The sequence below is a fragment of the Prosopis cineraria genome, unplaced genomic scaffold, assembly GCF_029017545.1.
Source record: "Prosopis cineraria cultivar Desert tree isolate PC_DT_omini unplaced genomic scaffold, ASM2901754v1 PC11, whole genome shotgun sequence".
Lineage (NCBI taxonomy): Eukaryota > Viridiplantae > Streptophyta > Magnoliopsida > Fabales > Fabaceae > Prosopis > Prosopis cineraria.
Window position 1 is genome coordinate 8445548 of NW_026555342.1, and position 15631 is coordinate 8461178.

At 38.1% G+C, this 15631-nt stretch overlaps 4 protein-coding genes across 5 annotated transcripts; all 4 read right to left on the minus strand.

Moving 5' to 3' along the window:
• Positions 1–451: 451 nt before the first annotated feature.
• Positions 452–1236, minus strand: LOC129287063 (dirigent protein 23-like). Its single transcript, XM_054923203.1, has one exon. The coding sequence runs from the start codon at positions 1125–1127 to the stop codon at positions 594–596; it is 534 nt and encodes a 177-aa protein (XP_054779178.1). The 5' UTR covers positions 1128–1236; the 3' UTR covers positions 452–593.
• A 1210-nt stretch (positions 1237–2446) lies between these two features.
• On the minus strand, positions 2447–5365 carry LOC129285962 (uncharacterized). The gene is made up of 4 exons (XM_054921961.1): positions 5110–5365; positions 4023–4200; positions 3243–3684; positions 2447–3155 (listed from the first exon to the last, which is right to left on the minus strand). The coding sequence occupies exons 2-4, from the start codon at positions 4171–4173 to the stop codon at positions 2804–2806; spliced, it is 945 nt and encodes a 314-aa protein (XP_054777936.1). The 5' UTR covers positions 4174–4200; positions 5110–5365; the 3' UTR covers positions 2447–2803.
• A 758-nt stretch (positions 5366–6123) lies between these two features.
• Positions 6124–8583, minus strand: LOC129285961 (eukaryotic translation initiation factor 4B3-like). The gene is made up of 2 exons (XM_054921960.1): positions 7400–8583; positions 6124–6536 (listed from the first exon to the last, which is right to left on the minus strand). The coding sequence occupies exons 1-2, from the start codon at positions 8503–8505 to the stop codon at positions 6497–6499; spliced, it is 1146 nt and encodes a 381-aa protein (XP_054777935.1). The 5' UTR covers positions 8506–8583; the 3' UTR covers positions 6124–6496.
• Positions 8584–9577: 994 nt separating this feature from the next.
• LOC129287031 (probable magnesium transporter NIPA6) lies at positions 9578–13443 on the minus strand. Of its 2 annotated transcripts, none has more exons than XM_054923174.1 (9): positions 12914–13443; positions 12038–12094; positions 11843–11933; positions 11599–11759; positions 11389–11483; positions 11141–11278; positions 10462–10554; positions 10241–10358; positions 9578–10092 (listed from the first exon to the last, which is right to left on the minus strand). In XM_054923174.1, exons 1-9 carry the CDS (start codon positions 13035–13037, stop codon positions 9998–10000), a joined length of 972 nt encoding a protein of 323 aa, XP_054779149.1. In that variant the 5' UTR covers positions 13038–13443; the 3' UTR covers positions 9578–9997. The 2 variants fall into 2 exon arrangements, with proteins under 2 accessions (XP_054779149.1, XP_054779148.1); XM_054923173.1 differs by having other exon boundaries at positions 11389–11516; positions 12914–13440.
• Between the last annotated feature and the right edge of the window lie 2188 nt (positions 13444–15631).

The window sequence follows — 15631 nt, forward strand, 5'->3', positions numbered from 1 at the left end:
ATAGTGGATTAACATTAAGAACGTTGGGAGTGCAGGACGAGGGCAATGTGCTTCATAACTCGAAAGACATCTTTCGCAATTATTTTGGGTCAATTGCAATGTGCTTTGCCTAGAAGATTCCTGATCTCGGCTGAGTTAAATGATACACGTGAGCAGACTTTGTTTTTTTATTTTTGTTTTGCTGTGGGTTTGTTTGGGTTAACAACAATACGAATGGTCAGTTTTAGGGGAACGTTGCATCAAGCTATTAGCTCAACAAAAAGCATTGGGCACTCAGGACGAAAGATTGTGATCCCAAGTCGTTTCTCTTCTGTGAGAAGTGTCCAAATGTTTTATAATGCAAAATAAGTATATATATATATATATATATATATATATAGTAATTTATTTTGGTAAAATATCAATTTATTAATTAAAACAGGAGTAATATATAATTACTGTTACATCAATATATAATCACCAACAATGCATGATCAATATAAAGTATAAAATAGTATTACATCCAGATCGAGTGGCAATTTAAGACGTAACTCAGTGCGGTAAAAAGTGCGGTTAAGATAAACAGAATAGATTCAGTGCGCAGCACATTCAAATTAATGAACATGAATCACCGTGACGTTATAGGCAACAATGGCATCGCCGGTGGCGGGGTCGAACCAATGAGTCTGGGCCAGAGCGTAGCCTCGCGCCAGCCGGAATTTCCCTGTTCCACCCACGACCGGCATCTCGCGGACGGGGTTCATGGCCGAGTTCTTACCCAAAATGCTGACGGAGCTTCCATCCGTGAAGGAGAAGCTCATGGACATCAGCAGGCCCAACTCCTGCTGACACGCCGACGTATAAAGGCCCTGGGCCCGGCCCACTAGCTTGGAATTCGGGTCGGGCGTCTCTGCCAAGGGGTCGTCGGCCATCATGACGACTCCGAAAAGGGTGGTGGATTTGTATGCCTCGGCGGGTTGAACCACCCGAACAGCAGTCGGGTTCTTTCCACTGACGATGTCGTGGAAGTAGAAGTGGAGGTTAGTGACAGTCTCCTTGTTCTCCGGTTCAGCAATTGCTCTTAATGGGTTCGTCGATGTCGCCATTAAGAAAACAAGCATCGTAATCTCAAAAGCCTGCTTTGACATCTTTTTTCTGTCCCGAGTTACGGAGAAAACGCAACATGCACAGAGACGCAGAGAGTCCTTACACCAAGTGGGCGTGACCGGGAGAGTGGCTGTACAAATGCCTTGTGCTTGTTTGGGTATATATAATTAAATACAAGAAGGCGATGATAGGTTGCTTGAAAAGGGCGTTTAACAAACAATTGACCAAATGATGGATTTTGGTTGCCACGCGGGTCTACAGACTACAGGTGCCGGTGGTCGTTTAGCTGTATTAGCAACCATGCTCAACCAAGGAGGGGGTTGGAATGAAATTTAAATTAGGTGTTCTAGAAAAAGGTCCAGAATTGCAGCAAAATCACTGTAGAGTTGGCGGGATCAATCAGATTATTAGTTTTCCCAATTATATAATGCACCATTAAATCCTCGTGTCACTTTCTTTGAATCATGCTCGCATAACTTCAGAAGATCCATTTTCAAAACATGCTCACTTTTCTAATCTCTATCAAGGTGTATATGACTTCTTTAGTTTATATCTTTCATGCAGACAACCTTGAAGTTATGATGTATTCTGTCCCTTCTAAATGAGTGGACTAATATTGTGATTTTGATTGTTTGATATGTCAAAGACTTGGGCTTAATAATCCCTTAAACCAATTACTCTATCTTTGCATATACTCCTGTGATGGTGAAGCTATTCTCCGGACTTCTCATCCTTTGATTTTTTTTACCTTTTTCCCAACCCCATGTTTTGTATAGTTGGCCAATTAAAAAGCCCATATTTGTGTTGAACCCCCGCCAATTAAATTAGTGTACTGAAGTCTTTGTTACTTTGTTCAATTCGAACTACTTAAATTACTTGCTTATTTAGGATTTCATGGAGCTATTTACTGTTGAGTTGACTTTTTTTTTTTTGTATATTTTCAAACTCCATATTTAACATGGGACCCATACCAATTAAATTAGTGTTCATACTTTTCAAACTTCGGCGACTATGCAAGTATTGTTAATTATATTCACATTCTACACCCAACATCGGGCTACATAAATATCTTATAATTGACTAGGTTATCAAAGTGGTATAAGCATATGCAGTGTAGCATATTATAATGGTAAATGTAAGTATTATTTTTCTGTTTTTCCTTCTTTGCCTTTTTGCGTTCAAGTCATGTTTGTTGTGCTTAGGAGATACACCATAATTTATTTATGTCGCTTGCCTAATCAATTGATGTGATTATTATTATATCAGGTCTGACTATATTCTAATCAGAACATGAAAATAATAAATTGAAGATATTACAACTATATAAAATAAATAGCTGAATATGTAATGGAGACATGAAGAGATGAAGGTGGCAGTGAATTTTCTTAGCCAAAACATGCTAAGACGATTAAAAGATTATATTGAGACAGTAAAACAGAAAAACTGGTATAACTCCAGATAGCTGTGTCTGTTATTTGTATCGTCTAAGTCCTTATCAGCAACCAAGGGAGACACAGAGAGAGAGACACAAAATTCCCAGTAAATGATGATTCAACTTGAATTATATATCATAAAGAGCAGCAGAGATGTTATGATAGAGACAATAATCTGCCTTACTATGCAGCGTTGTAGGTATAGACCTCACATGATAGAATCTGCATATAGGATAAAGATGAATGGAAAATCACATATAGCGGTGGGGAGCGGAAGACACGAGTCATTCGCAAGAGGTGAACTTGCAGGTAACATTTCCAGCACCAGAATTAGACCTCATGAAGCGCAGGGCAGTGAGGAGGACAGTCCTGGTGGAACCCATCAAGGCCCAATTCATGTGCTGGACCACGCCAAGTGGATGGTAAGAGAACTGAAGGCTGTTGTAGGAATTCAAAAGGGCAGTGACTCCTTCCCTGAGGAGAGTCCTATAAGGGTCTCCTCTCCCATGCAGACCATTCCACAGTGTCATGTCAGTTCCATATCTCCTTGCTGCCGCCATTCCAAATGCTACAGCCACCTTCGTTTCTGGGTTCACCCCCCTCCAATAACACTTGTATTCTGGCATCGTCCACTTCCTGACGAAGTAATTAATGAAAGTTAATCTTCCTTCATAATAAAACCTTTTCTTGAATCTAAGAAGGAACCAAGGTCTGTGAACTTACTGGTAAGGACAAGCTGAAGCATCTGCAAAGATGACTGGTGGTAGAGGTGGCATAGGAGGCAAAGGTGGCAAGGGGGGGAGTCCAGCAAACGGAGGAAGGTGGGAAGGTGGAGGGGACTCGTGTTGTGTGGGCGGTGAAGGCACAGGATTGGAAGATCCTGAGCATTGGTTCATAGGCTTGGCAGGCTGAGCGAGCAGAGGATCCACAGTGTACATCTCCATATCAAACATCCTAAACACGAGTCTAAGGTTTTGGGGAGGCCCCGCAGCTTCACCACAGCCCATTGATCCCTGACCACTGCCTGACACGCGAGCAGAGCAACCATTCAAGTCCGGCGTGCCGTCCAGCCTCATTGCATAGCTTCCGAACCAATTTGTTGTCTCTTCTCTCGACATCTTGATTTGCCCGTTGCTATCAGCACAGGTCAGGGTCACTTTAGCACCTGTAAGAAGGAAGAGTGGCAGAAAAACCCATCACTACAGTTCAAACTTTCGAAACACATTCAACGTCTTGATGACCATGGATTAATACTCGTTCTCTTCTCAAATGTCGAGCAGCTCGACAGTCATGAAACAACTAGATTTTCTACCAGGTAATCTTAAAGGCGCATTCATCTAAGATTTTGTTCGTTAATTGGTCTCCTAAAGAATCAAATTTTTTGGGTCACAATACTTTTACTTAGAATGTGTTGTGTGATTGGAGAAGAGTGCTTTCAACAAGCGGTAGGAAGACGTAAGGATTTTAAACAGAAACGGAGTGAGGGAAGGACATGGATCTTACCATTAACGGGAAAATCGAAAAGTGACATTTGGCCATCTTTGCACTGGTCACAGAACACAGTGCCGGTGACCATAGCGTCTGCCTGGGTTCCATTGGTGGCCACAGCAAGAATGAGGAATGCTGTGAAGAGGAGCTTCTCCTGAAAGTCCATGAATCTTGGACGCTGTCAAGGACACCACTGTGGAGAAACCAAAATCACAAAGGCACGGGTTGGTATGTTCAGAGCGGGATGAACACTTAAATGCTAGTGAGAACCAGTAAATGAGCAGTGAAGGTGCATACATTCAACCTTCAACTGCCAGAATTAATGAGGTATGTGGAAAATAAATTTTTGAGAAAGGAATAAGGGTACTGTTTTCATTCATCAGTGCTAGCAAAGAAAAACCGTGTCGAAAATATAAGATGCCTTAAATAACATTCACAAGTGTCAATGTTTCAACAACCATTATGAAGAATCTTAATAGTCTTTATTGAATTGTTATGGGCATCTGTCATTAGATGTGGTTTTGAGTTTGTTATTTATCAGCAGATCTTTTATATTAGAGCTCATCATCGAATCAATGAAACCATCGTGTCTTCTACTAAAATAAACCCATGGGTTCTGAGTTCTGACTAGAAACTCGGCCCTTTTTCACCGTTCACGAGAAGGTTTGGTAAATGTTTAAAAAAGCAGGGAACGTAGGGTACCAGAGATGGCAGCCCATAAATGAGTCTGATTGGTGTCTTCATTGGCTCTCAATGTCTCATGGAGTGTTCTCCATTTGTCTATAAGTAGCAATTTAAGAGCGAATCATACGAGACATGGAAATATTTGTCACAGTGATAGGCATCAAAGGCCATCAATGCAAAAGCAAAACAGTAATGAATGATTATGAAATATGTGGGATGAATTATTGGATGAATGAAAGAAACTGTTAAGATTTTGGTCTAAAATTTGGAGACGTGGGATAGTTTAATAGCTGCTATATTTTGAGCTGATAACGCCATGGCGATGATAGGTATTAGTTCGCCGTCAAGGTAGAGAAACATTAATGAAGAAGTAGTGCCTTTTCTGTAAGTCAAAAAAAGGTTTCAAGTGTGAACCCACCTTCACAGGAGGGACCCAATTTGCTTCCAGTTCATGCACTCACTCTCAATCGCTACCATTTCAACCTCACACAGACCACATGTCGATGCTGGCTTTTGTTGTCATCGCTTTGCTTTTGCTGCTGCTCTTCTTCTTCAGTCAGAGGAAAGAACCAGAACATGATAACATTTTTCCTCGCCCAAGATTATCTTGTAGACATGAGTTTGATGAATTTTTTTTTTATCTGCATAATTTAATAAAATGGCCTAAAATTTCTGCATAACAGAAGACCTCCTGGTGCGCGTGCCCCAGAAAATGAACGTTAGATGTTACACTATTTATAATGAGTTACACAGTTTTGCACGGACTTTATGCTTTCAGTTTTTTTATTTTTAAATACATCAACTCAAGCTTTTGTTTTTGTTAAGATCAGAAGCATTCTGGATTATGCTAACCTTTCTTAAAATACAATGGCTAAACTCTAGATTTCTCCTCTTATCACCATGAAAACAGCCACATAGAACTTGGCCCCCTACCCCACCCCTTGTGTGTACCGTACATGTACATACATTTAAATAGTAATTTATTTTTACGTTTTGGTGCTTGCTATTAAAAAATTTAAAATGAAATTAGCATCCTGGAGAGAGTGTGCTCATCATCCCCTCCGTTATTAAGGATCCACCTCATAGTTTTACAACACTCTTCCAGTGAACAAGACAAGGCACCTGCTTCTACCGACATTTATGAGGTCGGATTCTGTGGCCGATCGATTTAAGAATGATCAACGGTATTGGAAGCTACCAGTATTTAATTCAGCAAATACAAGACTGAGCAACTAAACTACACAACTAAAACCGTTATTTTCATCTTAACCTCATTCGCATGCAACATCTTTCTTTGCTCGGAAACATGTTAAACTAGCTTAAACCGTGCTGATTCATTTAACAGTGGAACACGTGACAGATCATTGTCCTGAACACCATAAGGATATAAATAATATAACACTATAAATTCGTGTCATCCCACCGAATCGGATCAAATCAAAACAAAATTACATGAAATTAACAATGGAGGGGAATCCGTCCAACGCACATACAAATATTATTGAGTTGAAAATAAATACCAAAATCGGTAGCTCAGAACCCACTAGATGTTTAATACATGATTTTCAAATGGCGAAAATTGCCGCCACAGTCGGCTATGAACAAAGATATAACAGCTAAGACTATCTAAGCTACATGCAGACCAACCAAAATTGTCTATAACTGTTTCAGTATAGTGTCTCGGAATAGATGCTTTTAGAAAAGTCATGAAAAATAAAATAACACGAAAAAAGGAAGCTCCGTATTCAATTTCCAAATTTCATCAACATGTCTATTTCGCAGCGACAAAACTAATTCACAAACCTTCAGTTTTCTTCAACTTGCCCATCCTCGGATTTCTCAGCGCTGCATCAGAAAGTAAACAAATTAACAGAATCAAAATAAGATCAAGGGAGACACCACATCAGTACAAGTATCAAGCATTAAATCGATTGTATAGTGATGGCCAGAATCCAAATATCAGAAACAATCTGAGGGACTCAAAGCCAAAGTACATTCTGGTGCTTCGGGAGAAAACAGATTGGCATATGAATTAAGATGACTGAACATTATTAATCAAGACATGTTCAACCCAGCTGCACCAAGACATCGATCATAACTCATAACAGGTCAGCTTCAAGTCATAGGAAATTAATGAACAAGTGACTAAACCTTAAAAAGCAGTCGTTGCTACATAGTTGGAATAGACTTTGAACGGATCCTCCTACCCAAGGAAGGTACAAGGATCCCAATGATGACTTCACATAAAATTCTAGTCCCCTTGATGCAGGGCACCGGCCAGCAGTACGTCCATTTTTTTTTTTTTGGGGAAAGATTGTAGCATGTCCAATTTATAAATAGAGCGCATAACACTTCCGAAAGAAGGATCTAGCAGACAGGCTAAAACTGTTGCGACAAATCAGAACAAGCAAAGCAACATCGCACAGCACAAAAAATTTCTTGACTTTTAACTCTATTTTCTTCTTTTATGTTTGTTGTTTTCAAAAAAATGCGACCAACAAAGAGACTCATCACAGAATCAAAAGAAGTCTGGAGAACATATATATATATATATATATATTTTTACCCGAAACCATCTCGAACTTCAAATTGAAGGAAAAGAGAAAGAAAGAAATAGCATACCATGGCTGAACCAACTAATAAAGCCAATCAAACACATAATACATGAAACTACTTAAGTTTGTTTCCTATTCTCTTTACTGACAAACCTTGTTGGACGACTGTCATCAGATACTGCCTTCCTCCAGCTCCTTTCAGCTCTTTCTTCGGGCAAACTAGCACGTCCATCGCCAGAACCAAAGCCCCTCCTCCCAAATCCATCGTTCTTCTCGACTGTTTCCTTAATCTTCATTGCGTCCAGCTGCTGGTCAATCTTCTTCCAATCCTGCCCCTTCTCCGCCAAAACCTCCTCCCTTGGCTTTGCGTCTCCGAATGGGTTTGGACCCTTGGGCTTTGCCAAATTCCCAGAACCTTCTTGGCTTCCATTACTCAGAGGCAGTGATCGAGGCTGCAAATTTAGTCTAGGTCTTCCACTCGGGGTCTCAATTCTGTCAATGCCGCTTCCTCCGTTAAATTCCCCTTTCTTCCTGTTCCAATTATCCGAATCTGCACCACCGCTCGAACCAAATCCAACCTTCCTGTCTCTCTCAAATCCACCACCATTCGAACCAAATCTGCGCCCCTCCGATGGCACATAATTCTTATTAGCTACCCAACTGTCCGATTCATCAGCTCTCGATTGTGAATCAAAAAAGCCTCCTCTATCCCTCTCTCTCCTCTCAAAACCATTCCCAACGATCGGTTTCTTCGCAGCAGTCCAATTATCTATTTCGTCAGCTCGCGAAGGCGCCATTTCACGATTCGAATCCCGACCGAAGGAACCATTCCTCCTGGGCTCATCACAAACCCTAGATGAACCCCATCGAGAATTGAACGACTCGTCCCCGCCAGAATTCCTATTGGGCCGGTCATAGGAACCATAAGACCTAAAACCACCACCAAGTCGACTCCGGTCGCGCTCAAGTTCCTCGGCGGTTCGATGGCGAGGACCGGTTGGCAGCAACATGAGGTCTTCATGCGTCAAGCCATCGGAATGAGAGGCCTGGGATGGTTTAGGGCCTCCGTAGGTAGTGAAATCAGCCAAGGGGATAGTCTGGCCCTTCTTCTTCTTGGGCTTGGTGGCAGCGGCGACGGCAAGAGAAGGAAATTGGGAAGTGTCATCCTTGTCTTTCTGTTGAAGGAGCTCGGCTTCGTGTTCTTCGGAATCAAGCGCCCATGCTCCCGGTTTAGACCAGGCAGATACAGAAGCCGCCATTGCTATACTTTGGTTCTCTCTCTCCGTGTATCCTTTGCTCGCTCTCTCTCTCGAGGTTGCGTTTGCTGGCAGCGAAAACAAGCGCGCAAGACGAATATATCTGTGGGTTGTAACTTCGGATCGGACGGTCGAAGGTCTAATCACGTGATTCTGCCTTACCCGACGGTCATGATATCGTTTTTCCGCTCCGTGTTTTTTTTTTTTTTTGGTTTCCTTTAAAAAAGGGTTCCTGATTCATTGATTTGTGACCACCATGCAAATCTGTCGGCTTAATTTTTTTCATTTCACTTGATGTCAATAATATTTTTAAATAATTTAATATTTTTATTTTTATTTTAAAAAAATAAAAAAGATATTAATTATATACTTTTTCCACCACTATTATGATATTATTAAAAAAAATAAAAAATTAATATACTTTTATATAATTTTAATTAAATAATAAATTTTTATTAATGTGTGAGAATCGATTTAAAACATTTTAATAACAGAATGGGTATCTTATAAAATCTATATTTTTCTCCGCCATTTTTATAAGGAAAATAGCATCACTTTGATAGTTTAATCATTTGATATCAAGATGCCCAAACCATGAATTTAATTATATAAATCATAACATTATTAAAAAATTAGTTGTTTAACATTTTATACTACATTTAATTAATTGGGCCAAAAACAGATCAGCATGGTATCTACTGGATATTGTCTCCAGGATCATGTCAACGTCAGTTTATGGAATTAGACGAATACAAGGGAACTGTAGATTTTATATAAAAACTACTGATACGATACATTTAAAGTTCGATTCTGCTGAGATTTAAATATTTTATCTATGAAAATTATATAATGAAAGAGTATAAGATTACAGGCTGCTAAAAAGCATCACCATCTCGCTTAATGTATTCAAAACCAGGCTAAAATCGCCATTACTTAACTCGTTGGTGCTAATAACTACATTTGCGTCTGCTTCACAAAAGGTAATTTCACCGTAAAAACATCAAGATTTTCTCAAGAATCTAAGCATATCTGAAAATTTTTAAACAAACAAGAAAAGAAATGCTTTCCATAATACTAATAATAATAAAAAGAATCGATTGAATCTGATAGTTGAATAACAAAATAATAACCGGGTAATTTTGTACATAAACAAAGCCTAGCGTTACTACCTGATAGGTAAGCAAAGTTACAAGGATTTAACACAGTGAAATCATCCCCAAACATCTTCAAGTGCCATTGCAGTTTCAATTGGATTTAGCGCTGGAATCTAGGGTGGCTCATCTCACATTCCTGGAGGGGCTCCCTTACGTAGCTGCACGCCTGTGCAGCATCAAGCTGAGAAATGGTCAGAAAACTACAGGAATCCAAAATGCACAGATCTACGTCCCACAATCAGTGACAAGCCAAGCACTCCAAACAGCAAAACTGGATGGGATCAAGCTGTTGCATGATTGCCGCCAAAACATGTTCTCTCATACCAACCTCGCAGGAAAAATCAATGTTCAAGATATTCTGAACCATGTATGAGGATCAAGTGTTCATCCTCAAGGCCCTTCATCGAATCCTCACCAATGTACCACGTCAAGGTCCCTGCATTATAAAAAGAAAATTTTATTGCAGGATCAGGTTTAGAAACTATGGTGAAAGAATTAAAGGCTGCATATCAACCTATAATCGCATTAGCAAATGAATGGACAACAAAAATGCGTCTGTTCTCAAGGTGTTGTTAGAAATATACCTTGCGTGTTAGATTGATCCTGGTCTCTTGTCGCATGCAATATTATTGTTCCTGAAAGAACGGTGATGAAACCACATACCTCAGATGCTATGCTGCTGGCATTCTGACCCGACCAATCCTACAACAAAAATAGAAGAAAACACAAAGTCAAGATAATTCGCCAAAAGGAAAACTCTGGCATATAACTAATTGAATCCAAGAATATGAATCTGAGACTGTACCTTAAACATTATTGCACTGGCAATAATAGTCAGAGTTGTGAACATGACATAATATACAGGAGAAACAATTGCTGCGTTGAATGTATCTAGTGCCTAAAATATCATTCAATGGTGCAAAGCACACTCAATTAGTTAGAAAGTTCCAGAGAGTTAGAGATAAGCCATTGATGGCTCAAAATTACAGTCATAACAGTGAGAATTACAACATGCAGTTCATTAGAGAAAATGTTACTTTAGCTGTGTTCATCAGTTCACAAGTCAGCAAATGATGGACCAAGTATATAGAAGAAAAAGATACCAAGACTAAACAGATAATTACAAAGTTCCCAGCACTAGACATATGAAAACAGCATAAGGTACTATCCAGCGTTTACATTGCTAAAGAGCAAGCTTTGCATATTCCCAGTACCTGAGTATAAGCATTTTGTTTAATTTTAATGTACTCCTATATCTTTTTAATGCACTTCCGTATCTTTTCTGTTAACTTGCTTTTGTAGTGCCATAACAAATTTAAGGGTTTGTGGCAAGGTGTTTGTAGCAGTTTCGGTCCTACAATATGAGGACATATGTGGCAATCATGCCTTACAGGACCCATTTCATGAAATTTACCATCAAAACCTTGATAATTTACAGGTCTGGTTATATAAGTTGCATCAGGCCTTCATATCTTTGCACACACCTTGTTCAGGTAATTCAACTGAGTAATGACACATATCGTTGCCACTGTGAGGAAAAACCAACTCTGTGGATAAGTTATTTGATTAATTCCCTCAAGCGTAAGCTTTACTGCAATTCCAATGGCCTTTATGCTCACAACCTGAATAGTTACACAAATTTAACATTGAGCCATAACCTAGGTAGTTAGATCATGCACGGTGGCATTAAATATTAAACTTCCATCCAGATGCTTGGTAAGAACATAATTACCGTAAGTGAGCCCATCAGAGAACAAATTCCCAAGTAAACCAGCATGTTACTTTGTCCATGGCGAGGTTCAAAGTGCAAAATCAAAGCTAAAACTACTGAAATCGTTGCCACAACATAAATTAGGAATGCTGTTGAAAGAAAAACGAGCATCAGGTAGAAGTTAGGGAAAATCTAATCTGTGCCAGGGAAAAAAAGGGGGTCGAACTGAACCTGGTTGAGTGGCCAGATCCCATATTTCTTGCACTGAATTTGGAGTTTTCTCTTGAGGTGCATGAATGACAATAACCACTGATCCTACAATACAGGATATACATCCCAATACCCCCATCTTCTGAAGCTGTTCCTTTAATAAGAAGTGAGCCAAGACAGCACTTGCAATATATACTGAATGTTAGTTCCAACACAAAATCATAGCGATGAAGTATTCAATTAGCCTACGCACTAGCAAATTTACCTGACAATGATGCTGAGAGCTCCAAGGGGGGTCACCAGAACTGCTGGAGCATAGATATAAGCCACAAAATTTGCAACCTCCCCAATAATCACTGTAAAACCAATTATTTCAAGCTTCATTTGCATTTTGTTTCATCTTTCAAGCACACTAAAGCCAGAGGAAGGGGGGAGAGAAAGATCAAAATCCTAAACTTACTAGTCACCATGCCAGCCCACCATAGTGGCTCCAGTAGGTAAGTATAGCCACCACCTCCTGCCAATTTCAAAACAAAAATTATTGACAACGTCCAAAAGCCACAGCTAATAGCAGCAGAGTATGAAGCCTAAAGGATCGATGGAGTTGAAGAGAGTTGTATGTCACCAAGGTAAATACCAACAGATTTCTTGACACCGTTGTTTTCATGATAAAAGCATTCTTGCATGATAAACTGACCAGCATGTTTAACAGGCTTGAATCTGAGATTAAGTACAAACCCAGCAATAATTCACCATTCATATAGAACAAAAGCCAGGAATTTATTATGGCCAAACAGATTATAGGGGAATTCTGCATCACCCCCTACTTACCACTCAAGCTCAACGACAGTAAATGCTAAGATTCCAGTCAACATGAGGATGCAATTTTTTACTCTTCTTTCGGTTCCTCAAAATTAAGAAACATTGTATTTATATAGTTGAACATCTCCACCAGACGTTAAACTGCAGGGCTGATGTGATTAAAAAGAACTGGGATGAGGCAGCTCCTCAAGCCCAATTATACCAAACGCCAATGTGATTAACAAAGTCAAAAAGACATTCTTCCCATGATAACCCTGGCTTGACAATGAAGAGTTTCAAGAATCGCAGGAGGAAGAAGACTCATTCTCCCTAAAATGAAGATTTACAACATAAAATCAGAAATTCTCCTATCACCAGACAAGTTATTCAAACACGAGATTCCTGAGCAGATAACTTCATGATTCACCAGCCAATGAACAAGAAACCGCAAAGAACCAATACCATGATGCCCCCGAGCATTTGGAAGACATAAAAAATAAATAAATAAACAAACAAGAATTTCCATGAGGTTGACCTGCGCGAGTACCGTGCGCACCGGCACGCTTAAGACCCTTCTTCTTCAAGATGAAGCTTCCCCCAATGAATGCACTAGATGCAACAGCCAGTATCAAACCCTTGGAATTCTCGGAAACTCCCATCTCTATCTCTCGGTCCCTGTCAACTTTAATTGAATTGTGGAAGACGACGGCAAGGACGTCGTCGTGCACAGCCTTCCCGCCAAGAAGGGATCGAATCGAATTGCCTCCAGGGAAATTAAATCAAAGAACAGAGAGAATCGTCCAGGTGTCCTGTGTGGAAGCCCTCGAGTCACGGGAACCGGACCGCAGTTGACTGCTAGTGATAAATAGATAGATGTGCTTGTAAATTAAAAGTTTAAAACCCTTCTTAAGCCGCCGTCGTCTAGTCGGAAGTTTCCAGTTATTCGCGACAATGATCCTCCGCTTCGCAATACGTCCAGCGGAGCAACGCTCTCCTCCTGATCAAAGCTCTCATACTCAAAACACTCGGAGAAATTATCAGTCACGTTCCCCTTGGCCAGGCTGGGATTCGTCAAATAAAATGTTGGCCATGGCGGCCTGATCTCCATTTACGAAAATACCCCTGAAATCACTAAGATGGTTAGTGGGCCCCTTTGAAATGTCTCTTAGCCGAGGAATTTTATGTGAACTGAAAATCTCCAATGGCATTTGATTTCATCAAGTTATAATATTTTGATGATTGCAGAGATAAGCATATGTTTTTCTTGAAAAATGATACAAGCCAATTTGCTAGTATTTCAAAATTGATTACATTGTTTGGCCAAAAAAAAATATTACATTGACCTTTGATGCGGTTTTTCAAATTGCAAATGCTAGTAAATAAGTATACTCATCAAATAAAAAAACATATACCTTGGATGAAGCTATAGCTTGAAATAAGTGTCGGTCTATAAGCCCTATTTAAATAAAGATTTGAGTTTTAAAAATTATTTTTTTAAGAAATTGAGCTTGAGGGTCTAGCCTTGATAAGCTCTGTAAAAAAGGGCTCGGATTTGAACAGTCTTCCAAACCTTGATAAGTCTAATTATCTTATATATACACACACATATACACATATATTTAATTGATAATGATACAATTTAATTAATATTATTGCAGGTGATAAAGAAAAAATTGTAAAGGTAATTGACATTAAATTTCTTCTTCCATCTTTAATAAGTGCAAGATCTGATGGAGATCCATACAAATTTTTAAGGGTACAGCGACCCAGGCTCTATTGGATTTGGGCTGCAAAGGGGATCCAAATATGTAAATGGCCCATTGGAGGAGAATTAATGTTTAATGGTAAGTAATTTAAATTTGGCTAAAATGCAAAACAATTTTTTGAACTTTAAGATAGTTGTATATCTCCCCTTCACCTTTAAAATTTAAAATTAACCTCCTAACTTTTAATTTTGTTTTATAAAACTCCTTATTGTTAATTATGTTATTTTTTATGAGGGTTTAAATGTCATTTAACTAAAAAATATTATTAAACAAAAATATTATATTGTATGACTATTTATAATAAATTTTTTTTATTTTTTGGATAGTTGAGACATTGATAATAGCCAAAACAAATGTTATTATCACCATATAAAATTTTAAATATTTACTTTTGTGTTAGTTTTTTTTATATTTTTTGTTATTAATGGTGCATAGTTTTTTAATATTAAAGATAAATTAATCTAACATGGTAATATTTAAACTTTTAAATATTTTAACCATGTACATTATATTAATCTAACATAAAAATATAAATAAAAAATTATTTTTAAAATAATAAAATCATGTACCATTGATAACAAAAAAAAACATGGATAAAACTAATATAAACATGAATATTTAAAATTTTATACAGTGATAATAATATTTTTTTGTTATCGATGCCTCAATTATTTAAAAAATATAAAAATTTATTATAAATAGTTATATAATATAATATTATTATTTAATAATATTTTTTAATTGAATGATATTCTAATTCTCATGAAAAAATAATATAATTAACAATAAGGGGTTTTGAAAAAAAAATTAAAGGTTATGGGGGTTAATTTTTTTGTTCACCGGTTAGATTGAAGCTACAAGATTTGTGCATATATATAGATATTGATGATGATAAAATAAGATGTCTTGAAAAGAAAAACCTAAACACATGGGAAAATGCAACAAACATGGGTCATGAATAAAAAAAAAATGGAATCAATTAACGCTCGCGTCTAAATTGTGAATTACAATTTAAAATTTGAAATTGAAAATAGGTGGGCCCACATAAAAAATTGATTGAACTAATGAAAAAATATAATTAAATTTTAATCAAGATATAACAACGAATAAGAAGGCTCAAAATTTGATTAATGGGATGCTTTTTATAAAATTTGTTAGTATATATTGATGTGAGGTGACAAATGAGGATTATCATGCCTCTTTTTTTTTTTTTTTCCTATTAGAAGAGAAGCCACGCTCCTCACCGAGAAAAGGCGTACAAATGGTATTTGGTATGTGATTTTGCAATGTAAAATTTGAATTTGAGAATAAATCAGTGTATTTGCTACACCATGAGTTATAGATGATACGATCATGTAAAGTCATGTGAAAATTCTTCTTTGCAATTAATTTTGTTTCCCACGAACAAAATTGTCACACAAAGATGGGGCCCATGCATTGCATGACCTTCCACTTGCTATTTTATTTAAGATAAATGTGTATTTTTA

Excerpts from the sequence above, each read along its gene's own strand:
- LOC129287063 (XM_054923203.1), bottom strand. The coding sequence starts at position 1,127 with ATGTCAAAGCAGGCTTTTGAGATTACGATGCTTGTTTTCTTAATGGCG.
- LOC129285961 (XM_054921960.1), bottom strand. The coding sequence starts at position 8,505 with ATGGCGGCTTCTGTATCTGCCTGGTCTAAACCGGGAGCATGGGCGCTT. Across the intron at positions 6,537-7,399 it reads GATGACAGTCGTCCAACAAG|CGCTGAGAAATCCGAGGATG; the intron begins GTTTGTCAGTAA and ends TTTCTGATGCAG.
- LOC129287031 (XM_054923173.1), bottom strand. The coding sequence starts at position 13,037 with ATGGGAGTTTCCGAGAATTCCAAGGGTTTGATACTGGCTGTTGCATCT. Across the intron at positions 11,760-11,842 it reads GCTCTCAGCATCATTGTCAG|TGCTGTCTTGGCTCACTTCT; the intron begins GTAAATTTGCTA and ends ATATATTGCAAG. Across the intron at positions 11,517-11,598 it reads GGATCTGGCCACTCAACCAG|CATTCCTAATTTATGTTGTG; the intron begins GTTCAGTTCGAC and ends TTCTTTCAACAG.
- LOC129285962 (XM_054921961.1), bottom strand. The coding sequence starts at position 4,173 with ATGGACTTTCAGGAGAAGCTCCTCTTCACAGCATTCCTCATTCTTGCT. Across the intron at positions 3,685-4,022 it reads TTTCGATTTTCCCGTTAATG|GTGCTAAAGTGACCCTGACC; the intron begins GTAAGATCCATG and ends TCCTTCTTACAG. Across the intron at positions 3,156-3,242 it reads GCTTCAGCTTGTCCTTACCA|GAAGTGGACGATGCCAGAAT; the intron begins GTAAGTTCACAG and ends TTACTTCGTCAG.